This window comes from Neovison vison, chromosome 13 (assembly GCF_020171115.1).
Source record: "Neovison vison isolate M4711 chromosome 13, ASM_NN_V1, whole genome shotgun sequence".
Classification (NCBI taxonomy): domain Eukaryota; kingdom Metazoa; phylum Chordata; class Mammalia; order Carnivora; family Mustelidae; genus Neogale; species Neogale vison.
This window is the reverse complement of record NC_058103.1, coordinates 99,611,201-99,635,311: the sequence shown is the minus strand read 5'-3', so window position 1 is coordinate 99,635,311 and position 24,111 is coordinate 99,611,201. Positions and strand designations below refer to the sequence as shown.

At 41.2% G+C, this 24,111-nt stretch overlaps 1 protein-coding gene and 1 pseudogene across 1 annotated transcript in view; both read left to right on the top strand.

Moving 5' to 3' along the window:
- The window catches only part of LOC122894649 (IQ domain-containing protein H-like), a 70,825-nt gene that overhangs the window by 24,187 nt on the left and 22,527 nt on the right, over positions 1-24,111 (top strand). Inside the window, exon 5 of the mRNA XM_044232408.1 lies at positions 6,417-6,533. Coding sequence (XP_044088343.1) covers positions 6,417-6,533 — 117 coding nt within the window. The remainder of the gene's footprint in view (positions 1-6,416; positions 6,534-24,111) is intronic.
- On the top strand, positions 11,359-11,509 carry LOC122894770 (annotated as a pseudogene).

The window sequence follows — 24,111 nt, the reverse complement described above, 5'->3', positions numbered from 1 at the left end:
GATTTGGTTCACAGATGGCCCTAACTATCTATCCCCAGAATTATCCTCTGCTATGTTCTTCCAAACTTTCCCAGAGAAACTTCTCAATCAATGCACCTGATTAAGGTGACCTTTTTCACTTTCTGACTTGTTGCAACAATGTTAATGTAGCAATTATGAAGCCACATTAGAATTATTTATAATACATTAGGATACCTGAACATATGCAATACTGTTTTACTGTAACTGGTTAGTATTCAATTCGTTTATACATACATTTTAAAGAGTTTTATACCGTACAGTGTACAAAAGCTATAGCTAATGGGACAGAAGATTAAGCATGGTATTTGGGGCTATTTCTATAAAAAATAGGCATCAAAAATGGGCCCTTAGGACTGTATCTTCTAAGAATATTTTTTCTATGGGAAGATTCAATTAGCTACATATTTATGACTCATGGCACCTTCTCCAAAAACTTGTTACTAATTGTAATTGTGAAGACTCCCCAAATTTTATTATATGGTATCCCATGGTTCAGTGACATTTCAAAGGTGGAGTTCCAAATTTCTCATGCCTTGCTCCATGGCTTACCAGGAAATACTAACTTCTGGGCACACAGAAGACCCGTCATTCTCCGGCCTCCAACTCATGAGGGTATTTTGTAGCGAAGGGAAGGAAGCCGGAGAATTAGCAATTGGCCCATGTGCCGTAAAAACTGGACAGAATGTCACCTTTGGCACACACTACTGCTGTCCTCTGATGACTGTGTCACTGTGGCATACAGTGATGAGAACACACACACAAAAATGTCCTTCATCACTGGTAAGCTATTTCCTCAAATATTTTAATTTTGATGGTTCTGTGTGCTGGGTGGGAGACACATTTATCTCTGTTCTAGAGGAAGCTCAAAGTCTGTACTCAGAGTGCGATCAGAGAGGTTTAGAAAAATGCTCTGATAGGGTTGGGGGTGTGGTGTATGCCAAATGCCTGGGCTTTGTTATAACCAGTCAATACATCATCTTTCCAACCTGTTTCGAGTACAGTTGTCTCTGACCTCTGTGTCGTAGTCTGCCAGCTCACATAGCGTGTTCTTGCAGGAATTCTTCAAGACTTGAAGGACCTGCACTGACTGCTCATTCTTTCACTGTTTATCACTTTCGTCTGATTGTCCTTTTCCTCCTTAGCTAGGTTAGGTTGAGGGCTTGTGACAGAAATTTTTACATAAGAAATTGTTTCTTGAATGGACTAAAAAATATAGAAGGGAATCCATGTAACCAACATCCGGCTTGAAGAGTTACCATAATTTTATAATTTTACAATCCTTTTGTCTCTTCCCTCCACATTTTTTGGTGCAGTCTTTTGAAGGAAATCCCAGACATCATATCATTTTACCCATAAGCACTTCAGAATAAGGACTTAAAAAAAATAACTATTATCACATCTAACACTTTTAACAATGCATTAATACTATAGAATTCCCAGGCTCTGTTCCATTTCCCCCAATTGTCTTAAAGTTGTTATTCTAACGTTTGAATTAGGATGCAGACAAGGTCCACACAGGGCATTTGCATCTCATTTTATCTACAACATTTCCCCTTCATTTAAAAAAATGCCGTTGGGGTGCCTGGGTGGCTCAGTGGGTTAAAGCCTCTGCCTTCGGCTCAGGTCATGATCCCAGGGTTCTGGGATGAAGCCCCACGTCGGGCTCTCTGCTCTGCAGGGAGCCTGCTTCCTCCCCTCTCTCTCTCTGTCTGCCTTTCTGCCTACTTGTGATCTCTCTCTCTCTCTCTCTGTCAAATAAATAAAATCTTTAAAAAGAAAATGCCACTTACTGGCTAAAGAAACCAGGTCATTGGTCAGATAGGTTTCTCTTCACTGTTTGAATTTGGCTGACCTCAATCTCATGGTGTCATTGTATGTTTTCCTCTGTCCCTAGTATTTCTTGTAAACTGGTGGTTTTATCTAGAAGCTTGACCAGATTCAAGTAGCATCTTTTGGGGAGAAATAGGTCAGAGATGGTGCTCTGTACTTCCCCTTATCGGATATCAGGAAGCAATTTCTTTTTCTCCTCTAAAGATGTTAAGATTGATCAGTGGGTCTGAGTATTACTGGCTCAATCTACCCTTTATAAAATTCCTCTAGTGGTATTAGAGACCACTGAGGTTTGCCTAAATACATTATTTCTTTAGGGATTGCAAAGCAGTGTTCTTACAATTCCACCCTTCCTTCTGCATTTATTGGCTTCTACGAAGAACTGTCCCTTCCTGACTCTTCGGTGCACCTGAAAAATAGATTTTTCAGGAAAAGCAGGATCAATGCTTGATTCTTTTCCTTTATCTACTTTCAAATTCATGTATCAATTTTGTCAAGTAGGTTTCCTCGCAAGAAGGGAAAACATTAAGAACTCACAGGTTTTTATATATTTGAACTGTTTCAATCCATTACAGTCATTATGTTTTGGCTAGTAAGCTCCTGAGTACTGCTTTGTCATTGCAAGATACTTACCGGACGTTAGTCATTTCCCTCACGAACAACCCTGTGAAGGTAGGTATTATTATCCAGCTTTGCAAATGAGAAATCTAGATCACGTGGCTTGAACCACGATTTGAAGTCTATTGTTCTTTCCATTAAATATAATAATGGTTGAAAGAATCAGAGCATTCAAGGTGACTGGAGACTGGATTCTCCCCCCCCCACCTTTTTTTTTTTTTTCTGGTTTTAAGATTAAACAGCAGAGGGTGCCTGGGTGGCTCAGTGGGTTAAAGCCTCTGCCTTCGGCTCAGGTCATGATCTCAGGGTCCTGGGATCAAGCCCTGCTTCGGGCTCTCTGCTCAGCAGGGAGCCTGCTTCCTCCTCTCTTTCTCTGCCTGCCTCTCTGCCTACTTGTGATCCATGTCTGTCAAATAAATAAATAAAATCTTAAAAAAAAAAAGATTAAACAGTAGAGGTCTTTAACCAGTGGGAATAGGATATTAAGCAATATACACTTTAGAAGACATTACTTGGGGCAAACACTGTTGAGAATAATGTTATGCTGATAATACCGTAACTTAGTAAATAGCCCGTCTCAACTTCGTTTGTGAAGCATTTCAATTTTGATTACTCTGTGTGGGATCTACTGCTCAGATGTAGGTCATTTTATAGTCTGCCCATGTCTGGGGAGCTGGTATGACACGCTGCCTAGTGTTTTTAATTCAGAACTTCTTCGAAAAGAAACCTTAGCCTCTTATGTTTAAACCCTCGTTTTAATAGCATAAGCTATTTCCTTCTTAGATAGCTTTGTGGGCATAGTAATAAAATAAATACCACAGAATCACTGATGAGATGAAAATTGAGCTCCCTGCTTCTGTGCGGCCATGTAGGTAAAACAGTAATTGGCTCTGATAATAACTTTTGTTCTTACAAGCCAAAGTCTAAATGAGAGTCACATTTGATATATCCGCTTGTAATTACTATCAAAAGGAGAGAATTCCAAGTTTGGATGGTTTAGTGACTCAAGATAGATTAAATAAATGGCTGCCTTTTCTTGATCAATTCAAGAAAAATTTCTGAAATTATTTTTAATATTTATCTTGCTGTTGGTAGAAATTACCTTCTGGGGTTCGCTCTTCTGCTTAATGGAATGATTAATTCCATTTTTTTTTTTAAACGGACAACCGTTTTTCTTGAAAAGATCTTATTACTGGGTCTGATAATGCAGCTTAGGCTTTTAAGTATTTTCCTAAACAGTTCTATAGGTGGACTGTGAGACAAATTAAAATTAGGAGTGTAGTTGGTAGTGATTTACACCAAAGCTGTTTGATACATAAATATTATTCAAAGGTGGTCTCTTTTATATGTTTTTAAAAGGGAAACTTCATCATGTGTTATTATTATTTTGGTATATACATGTTTTGATGCCAAAATAGTAAATATTAGAACATTAATCATTTTAAAGGACCTCTCCTATTGCTTTTAGAAGCCAACTAATACATAATTGAAATTACAACCTGTCATTCCTTTGGGATTTCTATTTACATTTGGATTCCCATCTATGCCCAGTGCCACAGAAATGTAACAATGAGCAGAGAACTAGATTTTGATGCCACTTTTAACAATGATTCTGTACTTGATAATTTCCTCCCTACACCCGTACCATAGCCACACAAAGTTGATGGAGCATAATAAAACTAAGAAAACTGCTATGGTCCACCGAGCCCATGATCCCAGAAGTAAAAAGTTTTAACAAACCTTAGACATGATAGATGAAGCTATTACCATCAGTTGTATCCAGGGCTCACATTTAAAAAGCACTCTAATTACAGAAACCACACCCAGTCAATATAATACATATTAGCAATTTCCTAATCCTTGGTGGGGTGGAAATTATTCTGAAAGTTTAATTAAGAAGGAAAAAATTATGTTCAGGTATTAATTTCCATAAAAGAGGCATTCAGTTTCCACACAAAAGCCCCGGAGTGGTGCTGTGAGTGTGGGTTCCCCGCAGAAGGAAAGCCATTTATAATTAGACACGACGTTGCTTTTGCAACCCCACATACCTCTAGGAGAAGGAAACAGATATGCTTTCTTTGCAACCTATCCTGCATGGGTTAAATAAAGTGGACAGCTGAGTGCCGTTATTTAGAAATTTAGCTTTAAAACTGCTATTAAAACACACACACACACAAAAGGGAGGTTTGGGGCCTGTGTTAGGAAATAAATGATCTGGACAGGGTACATCCCATAGGTATCTTTGTAGGCTTCCCCTTCACTTTGACCTTAGGCACAGCCCTGTTCATGAACGCTTATCATCAAAGAAATAGCTGGATCATGAACTAATCTTGCCGGTGTCTATGACCATTTTAACTGTTGCCCCACATCACCCCCAGAACTAAGACACTCAATTGAAAGGGAAAAAAAAATTTTTAATTGCTCATAACACCGCCTTTCTAAAAAGTCACAAAGGCCCCGTATTTTAGGATTCCATTTATATGAAGTGCCCAGAAAGTGCACATCTAAGAGTTAGAAAGTAGACTAGCAGTTGCCAAGGGCTGGAAGGAGGAACAAAGAGGGAGTGATTGTTAATGGGTGCAAGGTTTCTTTTGGGGGTGATGAAAATGTTGTTTTTTAAGATTTTATTTATTTGACAGAGAGAGACACAGCGAGAGAGGGTAACACAAGCAGGGGGAGTGGGAGAAGGAGAAGCAGGCTTCCCACCAAGCAGGGAGCCGGATCGATGCAGGGCTCAGTCCCAGGACCCCGGGATCATGACCTCAGCCGAAGGCGGACGCTTAACGACTGAGCCACCCAGACACCCCAATGAAAATGTTCTGAAATTAGGGATGATGGTTGCACAACTTTGTGAATATGCTAAAAATCACTGACTTGCATACTTTTAAAGGTGTGAATTTTATGGAATGTGAATTATATCACAATAAAAAGTCACAAGACCTCAGAAACGGTTGTAATGTCATATTCCTTAAGTGTCAACTTACCTTTTAGTCTGAAATCATAGAATACCGAAGCCACAGAGGGTGTGTGTGTGTGTGTGTGTGTGTGTGTGTGTGGCAGGGTGGGGGGGTGGGGTGAGCTGCTGTGTGTGGGGGCGTGGGGGAGGTGGAGTTTAGAGAGTGGGCGTGAAGTGAGTAGTTCTTAAAGAGATCCTCAACTGCTGTGTTTGGCAAGTAAAGAAACTTACTTTCAAAGAAGGAAAGTGACTTACCCAAGGTTAACGTGCACGCGGTCCAGGGGAGGGCAAGTTTGGAACCCAGCTAGGTCTCTCCCCTTTTCCACCACCACTGTGCTGTCTTCTCTGGTGGTTTATAGTTAGGTATCTCAGCAGTAACTAATTTGAGTTCTTTAAAATGAGAAACACGTCGTTCAAATGACATGCTTTTACATTTTTTTCTAATGACAGCACACATTTTTCCTAGAGACAGCAAAATCTCTGTGAAGAAGTAAATAAACATGTTGTGGTGAATTCACCACGTCCAAAGTTGAGATTCACCTGTAAATGTCCCTTGAGGAAAATGGCCACATTAACAGACCAAGGGAGCCCTCTACCTGTGTGTTTGTAGTATAGATTTCATTGGCAAAATCCTTGACCTGGAAAGCTAAAAATAGACCGAGACCAGGTATTCTGGTCCTTTGTCTACCTTGGCTGGCTTCTGGTATTATTTGGGAGGAAACAAGTGGTGTCCAAGGATATATTTTTATGAACAATAGGATACATGGAGGAAAAGCTACACAAAGTTCTTTCTCTTGAATAAAAGAGACCAATTAGCAGTCTAAATAAAACCAAATATATATATGTACATATATATAATTTTTGCCATAAGAACTATATTATTATATTATATAATTATTTTCAAAGAACTCCACACTCCTTTGAGGATATAAAATGTTAGTAAGCACTTTTGTTCATTCAGCATGAAAGTTTCATTGTTTCTTTGTTTCAGCGAAAGATAGGGTTGAATGTAAAAATCATGCAGGATCCCGAGAACGTCCACCACAGAACTGCTGTAAATGCGAACTATGGGATCAGTTTGCCATATATTAATCAGAGAAAAGCATGTGTAAGTAATGACTTGTTTTAATGAGCTCTTAATTTTTTTTAAGAATCAAAAGCCATATATTTTATAAGCTACAATGTAGATTTTAAGTAAAGATTTTGATCCTTAGGATTTTGGGGAGATGAAATGGAGTGGCTTTCATTCTGTTTATAATTACAAATGATTAAAAACACGTTAACCTATTTTTTTTAAAGATCTATTTGTAGCTCGTTTAAATGTCTGTTTTATCTGATGTTCCTAAATAATCTGGTATCATGATTTTAACAAGGATGCAATAATTCAACAACAAAAAGAATGAAGGAGAAATTTTAAATATTTTATTTCTTAGATAGTGGGGTTACCACTAGAAAAAGCAAAAGAAAACAGCGGCATGGTAATCGGCTTCAATGCATATGACCATCCGGTACACAAAATTTAAGAATAATATTCTAAACCTGAAGCAAGCATGGAATCATTCTTTATGTGAGCAAAATGATGGGAGGGAACAACGATCAAATGGAGACTGGCATTAAGTGATCTCAGAGTCTGTGCCCGTATTTGCCAGTGAATGGCTGCAAAGTGTCCCAAAGCAAGGACTGTACTGTTTTGTGGGGTTTTCTAAGGAGATTTAACAGGAGTGCTTCATTTTAATTGAGAAATTATTTGCCTTGCGATCATTTCTAATACTGAAAACAACCACTGAGGTGACACCTATACATTGGTAAATATATTTTTAACCTTCACCTTCTCTCAAAAGCTCTTAAATGTATGGTTTGGGGAGATCAAAACTAAAAAAACAAGATGGATTTTAGAATTAAATTGCAAAACTCTTTCTAACCAGAATAGTCTCTTGGATTAATCTTCTAAATTTCCCACACAGACATTTTCATCTGCCTACTTCATTGGTGTAACCCTGAAATATGTATTTTACTTTCTTTCTATGTGCTTTATGTTATTCTAACAGGTTTGGCTTAAGTGCACTTTATCATAGAAATACTTCTATAGCCTAAGAAATAACCACAATGTTAGATATTTTTATTCCTGCTGAAACTTTATTTAAAATGTCACTATGAATAATGTGAAAGTGTTTTTATCTGCTTCCCATGAGCCCAAAGCCCTTGAAATAAAAATATTATTTCTCTGGCTGCACAGACAGAAGCAGATTTCTCTTTTGTTGTTGTTGGTTTCCCGCTTCAATCTAGAATTAATATTGGCTTAGCTGGTGGAGTGCTGGGGCTTTGTAGCCCGAGGTAACCGCTGCATTTTCCGCAAACTTTTCCTGATGAGTATCAAAGCTTAAAAAAGGCACGCCTCTAGATTTAGAGAGGATTATGCTTGGCTTTAATGAATGGGAGTGAAGATTCAGACATAAATAGGAATTTGAATTTATATCCAAAATCTGGGTCATTTGATATATTCTTTTTTCTAATTCCCAAGAGGATGCGTGCTTTGGTTATTGTGCTCATATACTTTGAACACAGAGGGTTTAGGAAAGGATTTGGTCTTGCATGATACATAGATAATATACACCCACTTATTGTATTAAAGATCCTTTTTCCCATTAAACTCGACTCAATGAAAATCTACACCAGAGCGTTTTAAAACGTATGGACATTAGATACATTTTCCTCAAGCTATTAGCATTTCAATCAAAAGAGTTGACCCCATCAGTTCATCATATACATACGACAGTAGTCCCTGAAAGTCAGTATTTTTCATTTTGGATTTATAAAATGGAATCACTGTGCCAAAAGTCCCGTTCGAGAAATATTTGGGTGTTGGTTTTAAACAATCACATAGAAATTTTGGAAACAAATACAGCTGTGATTTACTACTTATAAAAATGTTTCTGAAATCACTTCCCCAAACTGAAGCAATGTGTCTAGCGCTGTGATGTATAGTTAATTAGAAAAGCAGCATCAAGGCTAATCGCTTTTTAGAACTACTCTAAACACTCAGAGGGGATTATGATTTGGCTGCCGAGGGCCATGTGTTTCCTTCCTTCTTATGAAACTTGAACAGCTTGTCAAAAGCCTGTAAATAATCTTCGACATTTTTGACAGAGCAGATTTGAATATGTAGCTGATCAACATGATTAGTTCCTAGAAACTGATATTTTCTCCATTTTATGGAGAGAGGTATGTTCTTCCTAATCATAAGGGGTCGGTGCAGAGATTTTACAACGTTGAATACACGTATACCCCAGACACACACACACACACACACACACACACACACCCCCATATGACTTCAGAATTGTATATCCTGTAACTATATGTAAAATCAATTTATAAAAAAGTGCTAAAAGCGAAACTCACTGATGATTTTTTCCAATATCTTAAGTCTGAAAAATTATACAACAACAACTCTCTAACAGGTTTTAGAGTAGAGCCTCACAAGCACGGGGACACAAGAAGAAATCTCTGATACATCAGCTTCACACTTCCTCACTGCCGTCTAGTTCCAGTTAGATTTTCTGAAGCAATGCATTCGAAGATCTACAGAAAATTTGACTTTGATTTATTTCGTTTAAATAAAAAGGGTTTCTTACGAGGCTTGAAACATGTATCTGTTAGCATGAATTTTAAAAGAACAATTATGAATGCATAACAAAATAGCCAAACAAAACATTGCTTTGAATCGCTGCACAAATAACTCTGATTATAACTGTTATGACCTAGAAAAGAATCATAAAACCATTTTTCTTGTTGGCAACCTAGGAGTTGCTGTAGAATTATACCAGTCCTTTGGTCCCACTTTCCAAATAAATAAATATATAATGCAATGTAAACTTAGAATCTCTTACTTATTCATGAGGTTGAATTTAATACTATTATGATTTCTGGATTTTATGAGTCATACGTTATGCGGTGTTTTTCACTAACTTAGTTGGGTAGCAACCACACTTCACAAATCATAGTTTCATTCTTTACTGTTTCACTTGGGGTGTACACAGTCATCTCTCTGGTGAAAGTACATTCGTTTCTGGGATGATAAAGTAATGAAAAGTAAGGCAATTGTGTTCGTGTCAAATGATTAGAAGCAGCCCCAGAAGAAAGGGGGAGGGTCGGGGCGGGGGGGGGGCAGGGAGAAAGAAGGACGATTTCAAAACATGATTGTGTTTTAAGCCCCATGCATATGGCCACAATTACAGTCACAACGTAATTTGGCGATGGGAGCAGAATTAGATTTAAACAAATTGATGTTACACTGCAGTAACTCAGAATGAGCTTGTTGCATTTATAAACCATAACAAGAAGCAGAGTGAATTAATAAACCCTTCTTGTCACTAAAAATAAAAAAGGGAATAATTGCTGAGATGGAGTTAACAGATGACTATAGTCAGCATCCTTTCAGCCTAGATATGGGAAAGTGAAGGTCACCCCCATCTCGGATGACAAAGAGGGAACATTTTGTTGGTAAACAAATTAATCTTTTGAAAGGTCGCCATTTGTTTTAAGTTTTCCTCCCGTTCTTGTCATCTGGAATCAGAGATTGACTGTCATTTCACTAGGCAGGGGTGCAGTTGAAGCAGACAAAGCTGGTTCTGTACGTATCAGCATTCCTTGACAAAACTCGGTGCCTGATTGCGATGCCATGGGCTGCTGGTTTACAGCTGTCTCCGGACAAGAACGGAGGCCCACCCCTGAATTCCAATAAGACGGGCCTGCCTATTCTGCCTGCTGCAAGTTGGCCCTCTGCCCACAAGTAAAATGTATTGTAGTTCAAGCCAGCAATTATCTCTTTTACTTCCTTCTGTGCTGCTTCTGTTCCTTTTTTCCAAAAACAGATGTGGGTATTCGCTCAAGTTCCGCATCTCCTCTTTCTCACACCTGCCGGGTCAGAATTTTTGACAGAGGGAGAGTCTGAGGCAGCCAGCAGACAACAGTCAGATGGAATTTCTTGGAGAGCAGTTTAAAAAGAAAATGTGGGTTTTCCAGGAAACGTGGAGTCAGCATCTTGGTCCCCCCCTTCCTTTTCCCAGGAGCATTTGGTAAATTAAATTAGTGGAACAAAAGGAAAATTGCTTTAAAGACATTCAGAAATGCCATATTTATGACACACAGTCATTACCCAAGCATGGTGACGGCATGCACAGACAGCATCCCCACGTCTGTCGCGAAAGAGAGCTCTCTCGTCGGGTCCCTTGGAAAGAGTTTTCCAGAAAGCAAGGACTTCTCGCGCTCCTCCTGATTCCTCAGTTGTCCACCACCGATACGGCAGTGGTGGTGCCCGTGGACAGGGTGGCGTATCGCCTTTCTAGGTGGCTGCTTTTTAGAACGTCAGCTCTGCCTGGCTGTTGAGTCCTGGAAAAGCCGGAGAAAGTGACTGAGACGATTGTCGTTGGCTGCCGTTGGGCTCTCTCAGAAAAGCCCAGTAGGACTCCGGGAGCCGGAAGAGGCTATTTATTGGAGGCTATGCCCTCGTCTGATAACAGATGCAAAAGCAATCCAGCGATAGGGAGTTTCAGGACTTCTTGAGAATGCGTTGCCCGAGTTTCTGTGTTGGGATGCTGCATGCCTTCCCAGACCCTCCAACCCTATGCTGAACTCCCAGCACTCGCTAGCTCTCAGCGTAGGGATTCTGGGTCAGACTAGACTGCCTGGTGTGACTCCTGCCAGATGAGGGACCTCCCAGAAACAGCCTACATTGTTTCATGTGTAAAATGTCCATAATAAGAGTATCTCATAAGATTGTATTGGTATTTAGGGGCGCCTGGGTGGCTCAGTGGGTTAAAGCTTCTGCCTTCGGCTCAGGTCATGATCTCAGGGTCCTGGGATCAAGCCCCACGTCCGGCTCTCTGCTCAGTGGGGAGCCTGCTTCCCCCTCTCTCTCTCTGTCTGCCTCTCTGCCTACTTATGATCTCTATCTGATAAATAAATAAAATCGAGGCTTATCCATTGCACTCCGGATGTGCTGACCCCTGCGATTTCCCCAAATGTGGGAAACTCAACTGCATAATTTGTGGTAGTGGGGGACTGCGTTCGCGCTTTCCCCTATTAAAAAAAAAAAAAAAAGATTGTATTGGGATTTAGAGGAGAGAATTCAAGGCACTTAGCAAAGGTCCTGGTACAAATAAGGGCTCTGAAAATATTAGTTGTGACTAGTGGCGATTTTCCCGATTGTGCTGTTAACGTTACTGTAGGGGTTGAGGGAGAGCGCCAAAATATTGCTGAAATACCTTCCAAGGGTTCTGTTTAGTATTTCCTATCATGATGCCTTCTTTCCCACACTAATATGAGGGCAGGGACCTTGCAGTCTGTACCGTTTGCTTGTTTTTCAGAACCTTCCTTGCCCCAAGCAGTGTTTTGCACATAATAAGTACACAGGAGAGGACTGGTCTGTCTCCTCCTACGTCCAGTCTCCGACTGAAACTAAGTGACCTGATGCTGAGTCCAAAATTGAAGAAACGACGTGGCTGGCCGTGGTCACTCTGGTTGCATAGGGCATCCTTCCCCTAGGCCATCTGAGTGAGTTTTCCTCATGAAACAGCTTTGCTCCTGGATTCCTGCCACAGCCTTGCCACCAACTAGTTGTTTCCGAGAGCAGGTGACTCCACCTCCCTCATTCCCATCTTCCAGGGTTATAAAATGGGGAGGCTGGGCTGGAGGTGGTCTGGTAAGTTGGGAAGCAGGTGGAGTTGAGTGAGTCAGTTTGGGTCCTATCTGCCATCCTCCAGTTATGCAACCCCGGGCAAGAAAATGCAATCTCAAGTCCTCAGTTTCCTCTTCTGCAGAGTCAGGATAGTGGTGCCCGTTAGGCAAGGGGGTTCTGGGAATCACAGACAACATAACATTGCTGGCACACCATAGATACCTAATAAGGCTCCTGGCTTTGGGGAAAATGAGTAGGGGCGCCTGGGTGGCTCAGTGGGTTAAGCCGCTGCCTTAGGCTCAGGTCATGATCTCGGGGTCCTGGGATCGAGTCCCGCGTCGGGCTCTCTGCTCAGCGGGGAGCCTGCTTCCCTCTATCTCCCTCTCTGCCTGCCTCTCCATCTGCTTGTGATCTCTCTCTGTCAAATAAATAAATAAAATCTTAAAAAAAAAAAAAAAGAAATCTCATACTTCCTCCACCTTCTTTACACCCGTGCTCCTGGGGAAGGATCTGATTTGGTTTCTTTCACACTCGTATAAATGAGAAATAAGGCTTAATGCTCTTGTTTTCAAACTGTTATGGAGAACTCTGGTGAGTTTCAGGGAGACTGCAAACATTTAGTTCATATTTCATTTTTTGATAAGTATTTGAACCATTTTCAAGTATAGTAGAGAAAACACAGACATATTTAGGTTTCAGTACCTAATACCTACTAGATACCATCAACGGGTTAGTTTGTGCAGTCAGGTTAATTCTGTGCATGTGTGGGCGACACACAAAAGCACATCTGAATTCCCTAGAAAGGTTTTTTTTTTTTTTTTTAAGATAGGGTGTATCTTTGTACTAGTCATATTTTGAAATTCAGATCTGCTCATATACACTCCCATAATAATCACACAAATAAGCGAAGATTAAGTCAGCAGATACGCGTCAAGGTCTTAAAGCAGCGCCTCGCCCCTACTAAGCATTCCGCGGGTGTCAGCACTACAACACATGTGGGTCACCGTGCACGCAGGGCCGAGCGCGTTCTCTGGAACTCCCATTGGGCAGCATAACAGTCAGTGGTACAGTTACAAGAATACATGTTATCTGGTGAGAATACAGCATTATGGATCGTCTCATTGCTCATTTTATTTTATTTTATTTTTTTCTTTTTTTAAACAAATACGGATTGATGTTGATGTTGTAATTGCCTTAGTCATGGGACAAGTCTCATTAGCCAAAGGACTTGGTCTTTTTTTTTTTTTTTTAAGATTTTATTTATTTGACAGAGAGATCACAAGTAGGCAGAGAGGCAGGCAGAGAGAGAGGAGGAAGCAGGCTCCCTGCTGAGCAGAGAGCCTGATGCGGGGCTTGATCCCAAGACCCTGAGATCATGACCGGAGCCCAAGGCAGAGGCTTTAATCCACTGAGCCACCCAGGCGCCCCTCGTTGCTCATTTTAGGTTTGGATTGGTTCTCACCTGGTTGGAGATGAGCCGTACAATCCTCATCTGGCAATGCGGGGCCGCTGTGTATCTTCGCTTACAGCCGTACCTGAAACATCAGCAGTAAAGCACCCGCTTATAAAATCTGGACTCAAAACGCAAAATGAAATTAGATTGTTTTGCAGTTGAGTGACTATCTGAAAGAGAAGGGTGCCGAGGTACCGGAGAAGACATTTCAATGGGGCAGGTGGGATGTCTTACAATGTTACAGGACACATTTGAAAAATACTTCCAGTCATTCGACCCCTCTAAGAAGAAGAGCCCCTGCCAAACTGTGCCAGACGCTGTGCTAAGTGCTTTAGGTACACTCTCATATTTAACCCTTATAAAATAGATGCTGTTTTTATAACTGTTTTGCATATGAGGAAACTGAGACTAAGATTACACTGTTCGCCTAAGGTTATGAAGTAGGTAAGGGGAGTTAGGATTCAAAGTATTTATGAAATCTGCTGGAAAAATCTCCCTAAATTAAGTCCTCACCATCTAATCCTTAATCACTAAGGAATACAAGCAGTTTTTAGATATCGTTAGCAATTCCATTTTGAAACAAAAAATTCCTACTATCCTTTAAAGCTCCCGGACCATTTTAATTGAGGGAAGTCCGAAGATTATAAACACCATAACAAATTGTTAGCTCTTTGAAATTCCTTACCCACTGACATCAAAATGCTTGCCATCTTGTGCATGTAAGGAAAAAAAAAATACAGAAATAAATCGTATGCTGAGATGGATGCAAGATGGTGGTTATTATCTGTAACTCTTGATTTCATAACTTGCCTTCATTAAGACAACCTCGTTGTTTCCAGTGTTGATTTGCATATAATATATATGCTTATTTGTGTATATAATTCAACATGTAGAATTACACTAAAGTCTTATAAAACTTGCATTTATTTACGTATCGGCATTGTATTCAAGGTTGCATTTGAAAAAAAAAATAGCTTCTACTCCTGAAAATAAATTTGAAAATGTTTTGGCATGGAGTATTACTTCTCCCGTGGGTTTTTGTTTTTTAACAAGAGGAAATCCTCTATTTAATTAAACCAAAGGAGTTAGACTCTATTAAGGGATTTCAAGCATGAGTGGACAGGGAGAAGGGGGATTTGGGGATGCAGGAAGAGAGACTTTCCCTGGAACCATCATCCCAGGTCGCAGCCACCTGCTAACCAACTAGCCTTGCTCCCTGATGCGATCCGATGCCTTTGCACTTTGTGATTTGGGTTTTAAGCTTGAGTTTTAGTAACTAGGAGGCTATGTTTCTAACCTCATAATTGCACTTTGAGGAGCCCAAAATTCTGTAGATGGTGGAGCCCGAGTCAGTTCTATGACAGTGTTAGGGCATCAGGGGTCCATGGCTAGAACTGTATTTCAGTATACTTGGTTGCCAATGTATACCATTTCATGCATTATGAAAACATTATTCTAAGAGTAGGTGTCTCCAGACTCCCAAAGGGGTCCATGACCCACCCCACAAATTAGAACTCCCTGTAAGATTTCTTTCACTTTCCCACAAATATCCAGTGTGGAGCAAAGTATGTATCAGAACAGAGAAGTATCCTAAAAACTCTGCATTCTTTTTTTTTTTTTTAAGATTTTATTTATTAATTTGACAGAGAGAGATCACAAGTAGACGGAGAGGCAGGCAGAGAGAGAGAGAGAGGGAAGCAGGCTCCCTGCTGAGCAGAGAGCCCGATGCGGGACTCGATCCCAGGACCCTGAGATCATGACCTGAGCCGAAGGCAGCAGCTTAACCCACTGAGCCACCCAGGCGCCCAAAACTCTGCATTTTTTATGGATTAAAAACTCACTTCTCTTAGTGGATGGTACAGGAAAACTACCATGGATATATTTAGACCACCACTGCAGATTTTCATAAGAGTTGCATCTTCATGAGTGAAAATATAAACCTCCTGCTTTCCTCTAACCACTGTGGCTTTTCCATTGCAAGGAGGAAAATGGAACTGCTACATGAGAGGTAATGCTTGCATGATTATAGTAGCATTCTATTTAGCATGAAGCAAAGGAAAAGATACTATAGCAAGTGGCACAGTAACATTAGCCACAAGAGAAATGGGCCTAATAGAATTGTTTTTATCATGGCCCAGGTTAATTATCCACTGAGAGGTACTTGAGATGAATAAATACAATTGCTGTGTTCTCCAATATTCTAACCCATTGTACCTTAAACTGTACTTGAATTCAAGTATACATTCCTAGCCTTTTAAAACCTCATTGGTAGAACAGAAGTAAGTACCCACAGACTAGAGTAATTCACCCTATACTTTCTTTAAAAGCATCTGCTTGGAATCAAAATGTGTTATATAAGCAATATAATGTACAATATAGGTAATATAAGAAGATATTTATTTGGAGGAGATCCTTCTCATTAGACCATAACGTTGGGACAATATGCCACCAAAACATCCAATTTATATAGTCTTTGATTTCCATCTCTATCTGCAATGATAGCCTGGGTAAATCTGTTTATGGTTGGCAACCATGAGATCTGGAAGTAGCCGTGAGCTCTTCAATGGAAAGAGCCATAGCCCAGGAGGAGACTTGGAGGACGTGGGTATGAATAGAGCCCCACCGCTGCTGTCATAGCCTCGTGGTCATGCGAACATCATTCCGTCTCTAAGGACTGAGATGTCCCATCTGTATCCTGAGAAGACAAATTGGTTTGTTCACAGCCATCGTCAGGGCCACAGCTCTGATTCTGGGACTCCCAGATTAATGCTGCATTGGCGCCTTGGGGAACTGCCAGCCTCAGGCCCAGAGTAATGATAACTGCAACTGCCTCCGGGGCAGAGGTAGGGAGCATGAGACAAGATAGGCCTTGGAGGATCTGGCCGGCGTGGCTGAGAGAAGAGGGGAAGCTCTTCTGGAAGTACCAGAAGCTATACAAGCTATACAAGCAAAGACAGAGGTGGAGAAGAAGGAGTAACAGAAGGTGGCTTGGAGCTTTGCTCAACCAACTTGAGTTTTTATAAAGGGAAGAGAGCAAAAGATGTGGCTGGATGGGTAAGGCCAACTGATGGTTGGTCTCGAATGGGCTACTGAAATCTAATTGTGTGATCTCAGCCTAGATCCTAAAAAGAAGGGCTGAAGGCAGTTTCTGAAATTAGATCACTTCTCCAGATGCTCTCACCAAATGGCAGCTTTAGAATTCTCCAGAATAATCCTTTTCCCTTGATGTCGTCATTGGTTATTAAACGATTTCCTCTCTCTCTGGCAATAAAGATTTCTTGAATAGTATTATCTAGCAGTATCTCTTGAACTTGTTCAATGTTCCTGAAACGGCCTATTTAGACTTCTGCAGGAAGCCCTGACCGTTTCCATGCAGCTCTGTCCCTGTCATACGAATGGCCACCCAGAGCTGCCAGTCCCCCAGTGAATAGTCCCCACTGCTCCCGAGGACTCTACTAGAACCCCATCCTTAATCTGCACATCTCACCTCTCCTTCCAGCGTTAGTTCAAAACAGGATCTAGGGCAAGATTGGTGGAGGCAGGAGAGCAGGTAGAGCACAGGGGTGAATGGCTCCTCGCAAATGCTGTCTGCCCTCCCACCAACTCCACCCTGCACCCCTTCTCCACACTCTCCCCTCCTTATTGTTAGTTACCAGCCTCAGCACTGGACAGTGTGAGGCGCCCCCAATCTCACCCACGTCCTAACTCGCTGTGGTCCCATCTGCTTATGCAAAGAAATAGCCCAGGGGACTATCTTCATGCAAGTGTTTTCTAAAATATGGGTGTGTTAGAGAGGAGTAGGGAATTTGGGTAAATTGGAAGGGGAGGTGAACCATGAGAGACTATGGACTCTGAAAAACAGTCTGAGGGGTTTGAAGTGGCGGGGGGGTGGGAGGTTGGGGTACCAGGTGGTGGGTATTATAGAGGGCACGGCTTGCATGGAGCACTGGGTGTGGTGAAAAAATAATGAATACTGTTTTTCTGAAAATAAATAAATTGGAAAAAAAATTTAAAAAAATTTTTCTTAAAAATTAAAAAAATAAATAAATAAATAAAATAAAATAAAATATGGGTGTGTTTCCCGACTTCTCTAAGCTAACCAGGAAAAAAAAAGGGGGCGGGGTGGAAGTGGTATTCAGAGGCTAGGCTTTTGTCTTCCTATTTTTGCTCTTTTGCAAGAAGGAAAAACCAAAGTGCTCTTATCCTTAGAACAGGAGTCACAAAAGTAAGTCTGCTGGGGCTGGCAGGTGACCTCCAGTCTATACCTGCGTCGCAGGTCGGCAGTTTGCAGCTTAGAGAGCTCAGGAGTGCTGCTGGTTTGGTGCAACCCAGGGTATGACCCTCAACTTCACAGTGAGAGATCTCCTTCTGTCAGACCTGGATCCATCTCTTGGACGCAGCTGAACTCGTGAGAGACCGACATACAAACTGGAATGGCATCGTACTTATTCTAAGGAGAGCTGTAATGGGCAGACAAGCCTGAATGTTCAAGTCAGCCTGATCTGGTGAGTGCATTGTTTCCTTCTTAAAAAGCCACACGGAAGGCCCCATTAGAAGGCTGCTTGGTGAACACGGAAACTGACTGAGGATAATTAGTTGGACGAGCCTCACGGTGAGCAGCACCACACGTCCATAGTCTGATGCATCCATCTGTGAAGCTACTCCTGCCAAAGGGATATGAATACCTCCCCGCGGAGTGTTTTATGGACACTGAGAAATTCTGACTCTCCGATTCAAGTTTTTATAATAAATAGCTACGATTTGCTTGAACTTGACTCTGTGCATTATGTTGCACAGCCCTGAGCTTCTTATATCCATGCCCACATCAGCCTGTGGAATGAGTGATAGGACTCCCATCTCACTGGTAAACTGAGGCATAGAGAAATTACGTTTCTTGCTTCAGTCGTGCAATTAGTGAGGGGGACCACCCAGATTCAAATCCAGGTCTATCCGGTATTAACAGCCTATGTTCTTAACCACTGCCTTCCTTTTTACTAACTTCCTACTATAAAAGGGAATTCTATCTCCAGTTGGCCCCCAGTTTGGTAACACTAGTTACATGACTTTCCTTTCGGGGGCCTGAGTCTTTCAAAGCAACTTAGGCACAGAGCTTACCGCACCGATCATGACTCATCTTGTTAGCCTAAGGCTCGGAGTTGGGGATAGGAGTGGGGGGACACATCTCATTGTCACTACTCTTTCTTCCTATCTGAATCACTGCAAATACTCAGAGCAGGAGAGGGACCCCGGCTGGAAGAAATCAGAGGGATGAGGAGCAGGCATCAGGAGGAGAAAGAGAAAGACAAGAGAGGTGGGAAGGAACCACCTTGGGGATTTCTGGGTGACATACCCTGCTTCCCTGTCTCCCAGGGAGAGCCCAGATGTGGTACTTAGGGCTGAACACTTTCTCAAGCCACTGAGGCCACTTAGAGTAAAGGAATTCTCTTTTCCGCATGCCAGGCTGGTGAGAGAGGTCCAGATGTGGCCAGTAGTTAGGTTCAGTTGTACTAATATCTCATGTGACCTAACCACTTTGTTCAATGTGTTCTAAAGAAAATTCTCTTCTGAGTTTCAAAATACTGTTTTCCATTTCTAACCCCACCCCCCAAAAGGGGCTGATCCTCATAGAACGTTATCAGGAGACATTGTAAAGTAAAAACAGGTATTGAGGCAAGAGAGGTAGGTGACTGTCAAGAAAACATTATCCCAACCTCCTCCTCTTGACCCACTTAAAGATTAGATAATTAATATTGGATTCATTTCATATCTCCCCCCACACACACACACACAATTTAGCGGGGGGAAGAGGATTCTTTCTGCCAAGAATTTTTAAAACTGCAACCCTCTCATTGTGGAATTATCATCTTATCTAAAACATTGAAATCCCAAGGGAAGATGCTGCCATTTTCCCACAGTCGTGGGTTTATTATTCCATTTACCCACAGCTTCAAGTGTAGGACCTAAACCTCCATAGAAGGGAAGATCATTCCCCCACAAGTTCCCAGTTTCTAATCTTGAACACTTTCAGAACACCTCGCTGTGCTTTAGCTCTGGGCTGCATCTTAAGCTGAAATGTATTACCTGCCCAGGACATTGCATTTTAAGTACTAGCCAGCATTTCTGAGTACTTCTCCATGCTGGACATGATGGAAGTACAATATACACAGATTAGCTCACGTAATCTTCACAGTAACCCTACGAGTGAAATATGATTACCACTTCCATTTTATATTTGGGGAAACAGAGGCAAAGTGGCTGAATAACTTGCTCAAAGTCACACAGCTGTAAGTCCAAGGGCCGTAATCCAAACTCAGCCAGTCTGTCTATGGTACCCCCAGGTAGCCTTGAAGATGATGAGTTTGACCTACACCTGAGGAGTAGATCTGGGACCCAGCCCAAAACCGTTCCCTTGAAGACGAAGGAATTTGCTGGAGAAATTTCTCTGCCTTAGTCTGGGAATAGAAGTAAAAGATCAGACTACTTAGTAAGAGGCTATATTACCTCAGGGATTAGGACAAGAAGAGGAGCTGGTCCTCTCCTGCCCAGACCCACGCTTATTAAGATAGAATCGACAAATAATACTGTGTAAGTTTAAGGGGTCCAGTTTGATGGTTTGATACACGTATATACTTTACTCTGAAACGGTATCGTCCATTACTTCACATAATTACCTCTTCTCTGTATGTGTTGTGAGAACATTTAAGATCTAGTCTCGGGGTGCCTGGGTGGCTCAGTTGGTCGAGTGTCTGCTTTGGGCTCAGGTCATGATCCTGGGTCCTGGGATAGTGCCTGGAGTCAGGCTCCCCATTCATCAGGGAGTCTGCTTCTACCTCTCCTTTTGTCCCTCCCCGCCCCCACCTCAATCATACTCTCTCAAATAAATAAAATGTTAAAAAAAAAAAACTACTCTCTAGAGCTGGTATTTTTAAAGATGGAAACTTACTTCAATTAAACTGGAAAATCCTTTGAGGACAGGGAACGTATCACCAACAGCAAACATGGTGCCATGTCTCATAAGAACCCAACATAAACGTATTGTTGCTTGTTGCAAATGTGGTTAATGACTTTGAATAACACCTTGGTAAAGACCTGTATCATTGAGTTAGGTTGTGTCAAGTTAATTTAAATAATGAAATAACATGTACCTCATTTGGTTACACTTGTAGAGCACTCCTCTTTTTTGGCCGTTAAAAATATCTCCCTAGATCTCTTCAGGGAGAATTTATTTTCCCTTCCCTACATCATTGCATGCTTTGAAAGCTTGACACACTAGGCCTTGAATTTACTGAGCCACATCAAAGAACAGTTGAATAAATAAAAAGATGTATCATATTCCCGAAAAGGATAAATGATTATAATAAGAATGCCAGTTGTTTCCAAATTAATATTTATATCTAATGTAATTTCAATCAAGATTCTTATGGGTTTTATTTGGTCTATGTGGAATATTAATTCTCTTCAACTTGCCAGTGTTCATCTTCTCAAAAAATAAATGGGCAAGAGCTTCAGGGTTTGTTTTTTTTTCTAAAGAAGATTAATGAAGGTAAATTTTCCAGACAACTTGCTAAAACATATGATAACATTAACATAATTATAATAGTATCCTATGGGTAGAAAAATTGACAGATCTATGGGATTAAAAAAGAATGAGCACGGCTATTGACTTTAGTGTAAAAAATAATTTTTAATGTAAGGAAGGTGACACTGTAGGTCAGGGGGAAAGTCACTGCCAAGTCAGTGCCAAGTCACTGGAATAAGATTTAAGAAGAGAGCGTTCAGTCAAATCCTAACTTCACATCCTAAACCAAAGAAAACTACTGATGGATTAAAGTGAAGTGTTAAAAAAGAAAAAAATAATAAGAAAGCTGTAAAAGGAGAACTAGTTTTCAAGTTAGCCAAAGGAAGATTTTTTAACACTGTAGCTTCACACAATATTAGCAGTGCGCCTTATAAGAAAAATCCATCTTTTTATTGGACGCCAGTCCTGGATCAGTCACTGACTTCTATGTGATCTGGGGGCAAATCACTTATATTCTTTGGACCTTGATTTGTCCATTGGTAAATTTAGGGCATTGGATCACACCTGTCCCTAAGATTTCTCCTAGTTCTGACAACCTACCATTTTGATTCTGAGCAAAATCAATTTCCTTTGGTTCCCTTCCTTTCCCTCTTCTGACCACCACCAAGATGTAAAAAACAGAAAAGGAGATCAGGTGAAACTGTTTTATCTTCTGATTGTGGAAACAAAATTCACAGAAGGTACTGATGTTTTCTCTTTGCAGTTACGCATTTCGCAAAGCATCTATTGAGTGCTTATTGTATACCTGACCTTGTCCTAGTGACTTTTACGGGTTACCACTTTTAATACTTATAGTGTGTCAGAGAGATCATTACTTCCATTTTACAGATAAGAAACCCAGGGTGGGGGCGCCTGGGTGGCTCAGTGGGTTAAGCCTCCACCTTCGGCTTGGGTCATGATCCCAGGGTCTTGGGATTGAGCCCCACATTGGGCTCTCTGCTCCCTGGGGAGCCTGCTTCCTTCTCTCTCTCTGCCTGCATCTCTGCCTACTTGTGAGCTCTGTCTGTCAAATAAATAAATAAAATATTTTAAAAAAAAAGAAAAGAAAAGAAAAAAGAAACCCAGAGCACAGAGGCTAAGATTAATGACCAAGCTTTTTAATTAATATGTGGCTTATTCATGGGGCGCCTGGGTGGCTCAGTGGGTTAAAGCCTCTGCCTTCGACTCAGGTCATGGTCCCAGAGTCCTGGGATTGAGCCCTGCATCGGGCTCTCTGCTCAGCAGGGAGCCTGCTTCCCTTCCTTTCTCTCTGCCTGCCTCTCTGCCTATCTGTGATCTCTGTCTATCAAATAAATAAATAAAATATTAAAAAATATGTGGCTTACTCAGAATTTGGGCCTATATTTACTTTTGACAGTCTGTTTCAGAGTCAAGAAAAATTATCCCAAAAGAAAAGATGAAAAGGACAGGGTCTTACAAACACACACACACACACACACACACGCCACAGACTACCAAGATGACTAAATACTATTCCCTACAAATCAGATCTCTACTAATGAATAATGAATTTTTTAAGCGGGCTGGATTTGTATATGGGGTGAATGCCATCCTTGACTTAAGCCAAAATACTTGAATCGGACGCGCTCCTAGCGAGCTCTCAGGTTTGCCTGGCCGTCTCTCCAGCAGAGTTTACTGATACAGCATAGAAATTATGGCAAAGCCCTGCGGAGTCATTGAAGTGAAAGTCTCAATACTGCTCAGGAAGGGATGCCAAATTAAATAAAGAGAGCCCCCAGGAGTTCTGCAGCTGCGTGCCAACCCAGCTGCCGCTATGAGGTAAATGAGGACCAAACTCCCTCTCACTTGTGACCCTTGCCGGTATTTAAACAACAACGCCTAGAGACTGGCACAGTATTCTAGACTAAGGCGAGGAATCACCAGTGCAAAAATAATGATAAGATGTGATAAACCCATCCACAAAGTCTTTCTTTGGTTTTCACTGAAAGGGCCACGGCTTAAACTCACTTCCTCTCATGGGCCCCCATTGAAGGCGGAGACCACCGATTCAATCTAAGTATCAGTTTGAAATACACAGCCCTAAGTTTACAGAAGAAGAACGGCAGAGAACCCAGAGGTCTCCGGTTGCGGTCTTTTCATATCTTGTGACAATGTTTGAGTGCTGGTGTAGTATAATATTCACCGATATGCAAAAGTCACAAGGGTGAGCAACTCAAGTCATTCTTTTTTCTTATATGAGATGTAACAGACGTGTAGATGAAATCCCAGTGCTTTATTGTTCTCTTGTAATCACTTTTCCAGAAGGTTTAAATTTCTACTGGAATGCCACAGAGCAATGCTATTAAATTTACAGAGGAAAAATAGCAATAAGAAGTAATTAGACTTCTATTTGAATCCATCGAAAAAGCCCTGAATCCAGTATGTTTCAAGCTCCTTCGAAAAAACGTTTTATATAAAACCAAGTTATCCCTTATCTTTTCACTTTGCAGAATAGGCTCACAGTAATGAAGCACAGTGATTACAGTTGTTAGCTATATACTAAACCTCTGGTCAGTTTTTTTCCAAAATGTATTCCAAAGAATACTGGTTCTTTGGAACATGAATAGGTGTTCCATGAAAGGAGAGTTTTGTGGCCCCATAAAAACAGGAAACGTAAGGTTGAAGCGAGTCAAGCTGACCTTTACACCATTAAGCCACCTGGAGTCACAGCCTGGCTGGAGTGCGCCATGAACCTTCCGGAGGAGGGTGTTCGTGCAGTGAGAAGTGTTGTCCAAACCTCTCCTGACCCTTTTTCACAGAATAGCTCATAGAACTATACTCAAGAGGAAGGCACTTTGGCAAGTTTTGCTTAAGTGCCCCATTTTAACTATTTTCACTGGAAAAGTGTTAGGACAATACTACATATTTTCCTACTTTGTCTGACATTAATGTAGCCACTCCTCCTTCCTTGGCTTTCTGTTTATGTGGTATATCCACCTTTTCTTGTTATCACTTAAATTCAAATTCACCTTGGG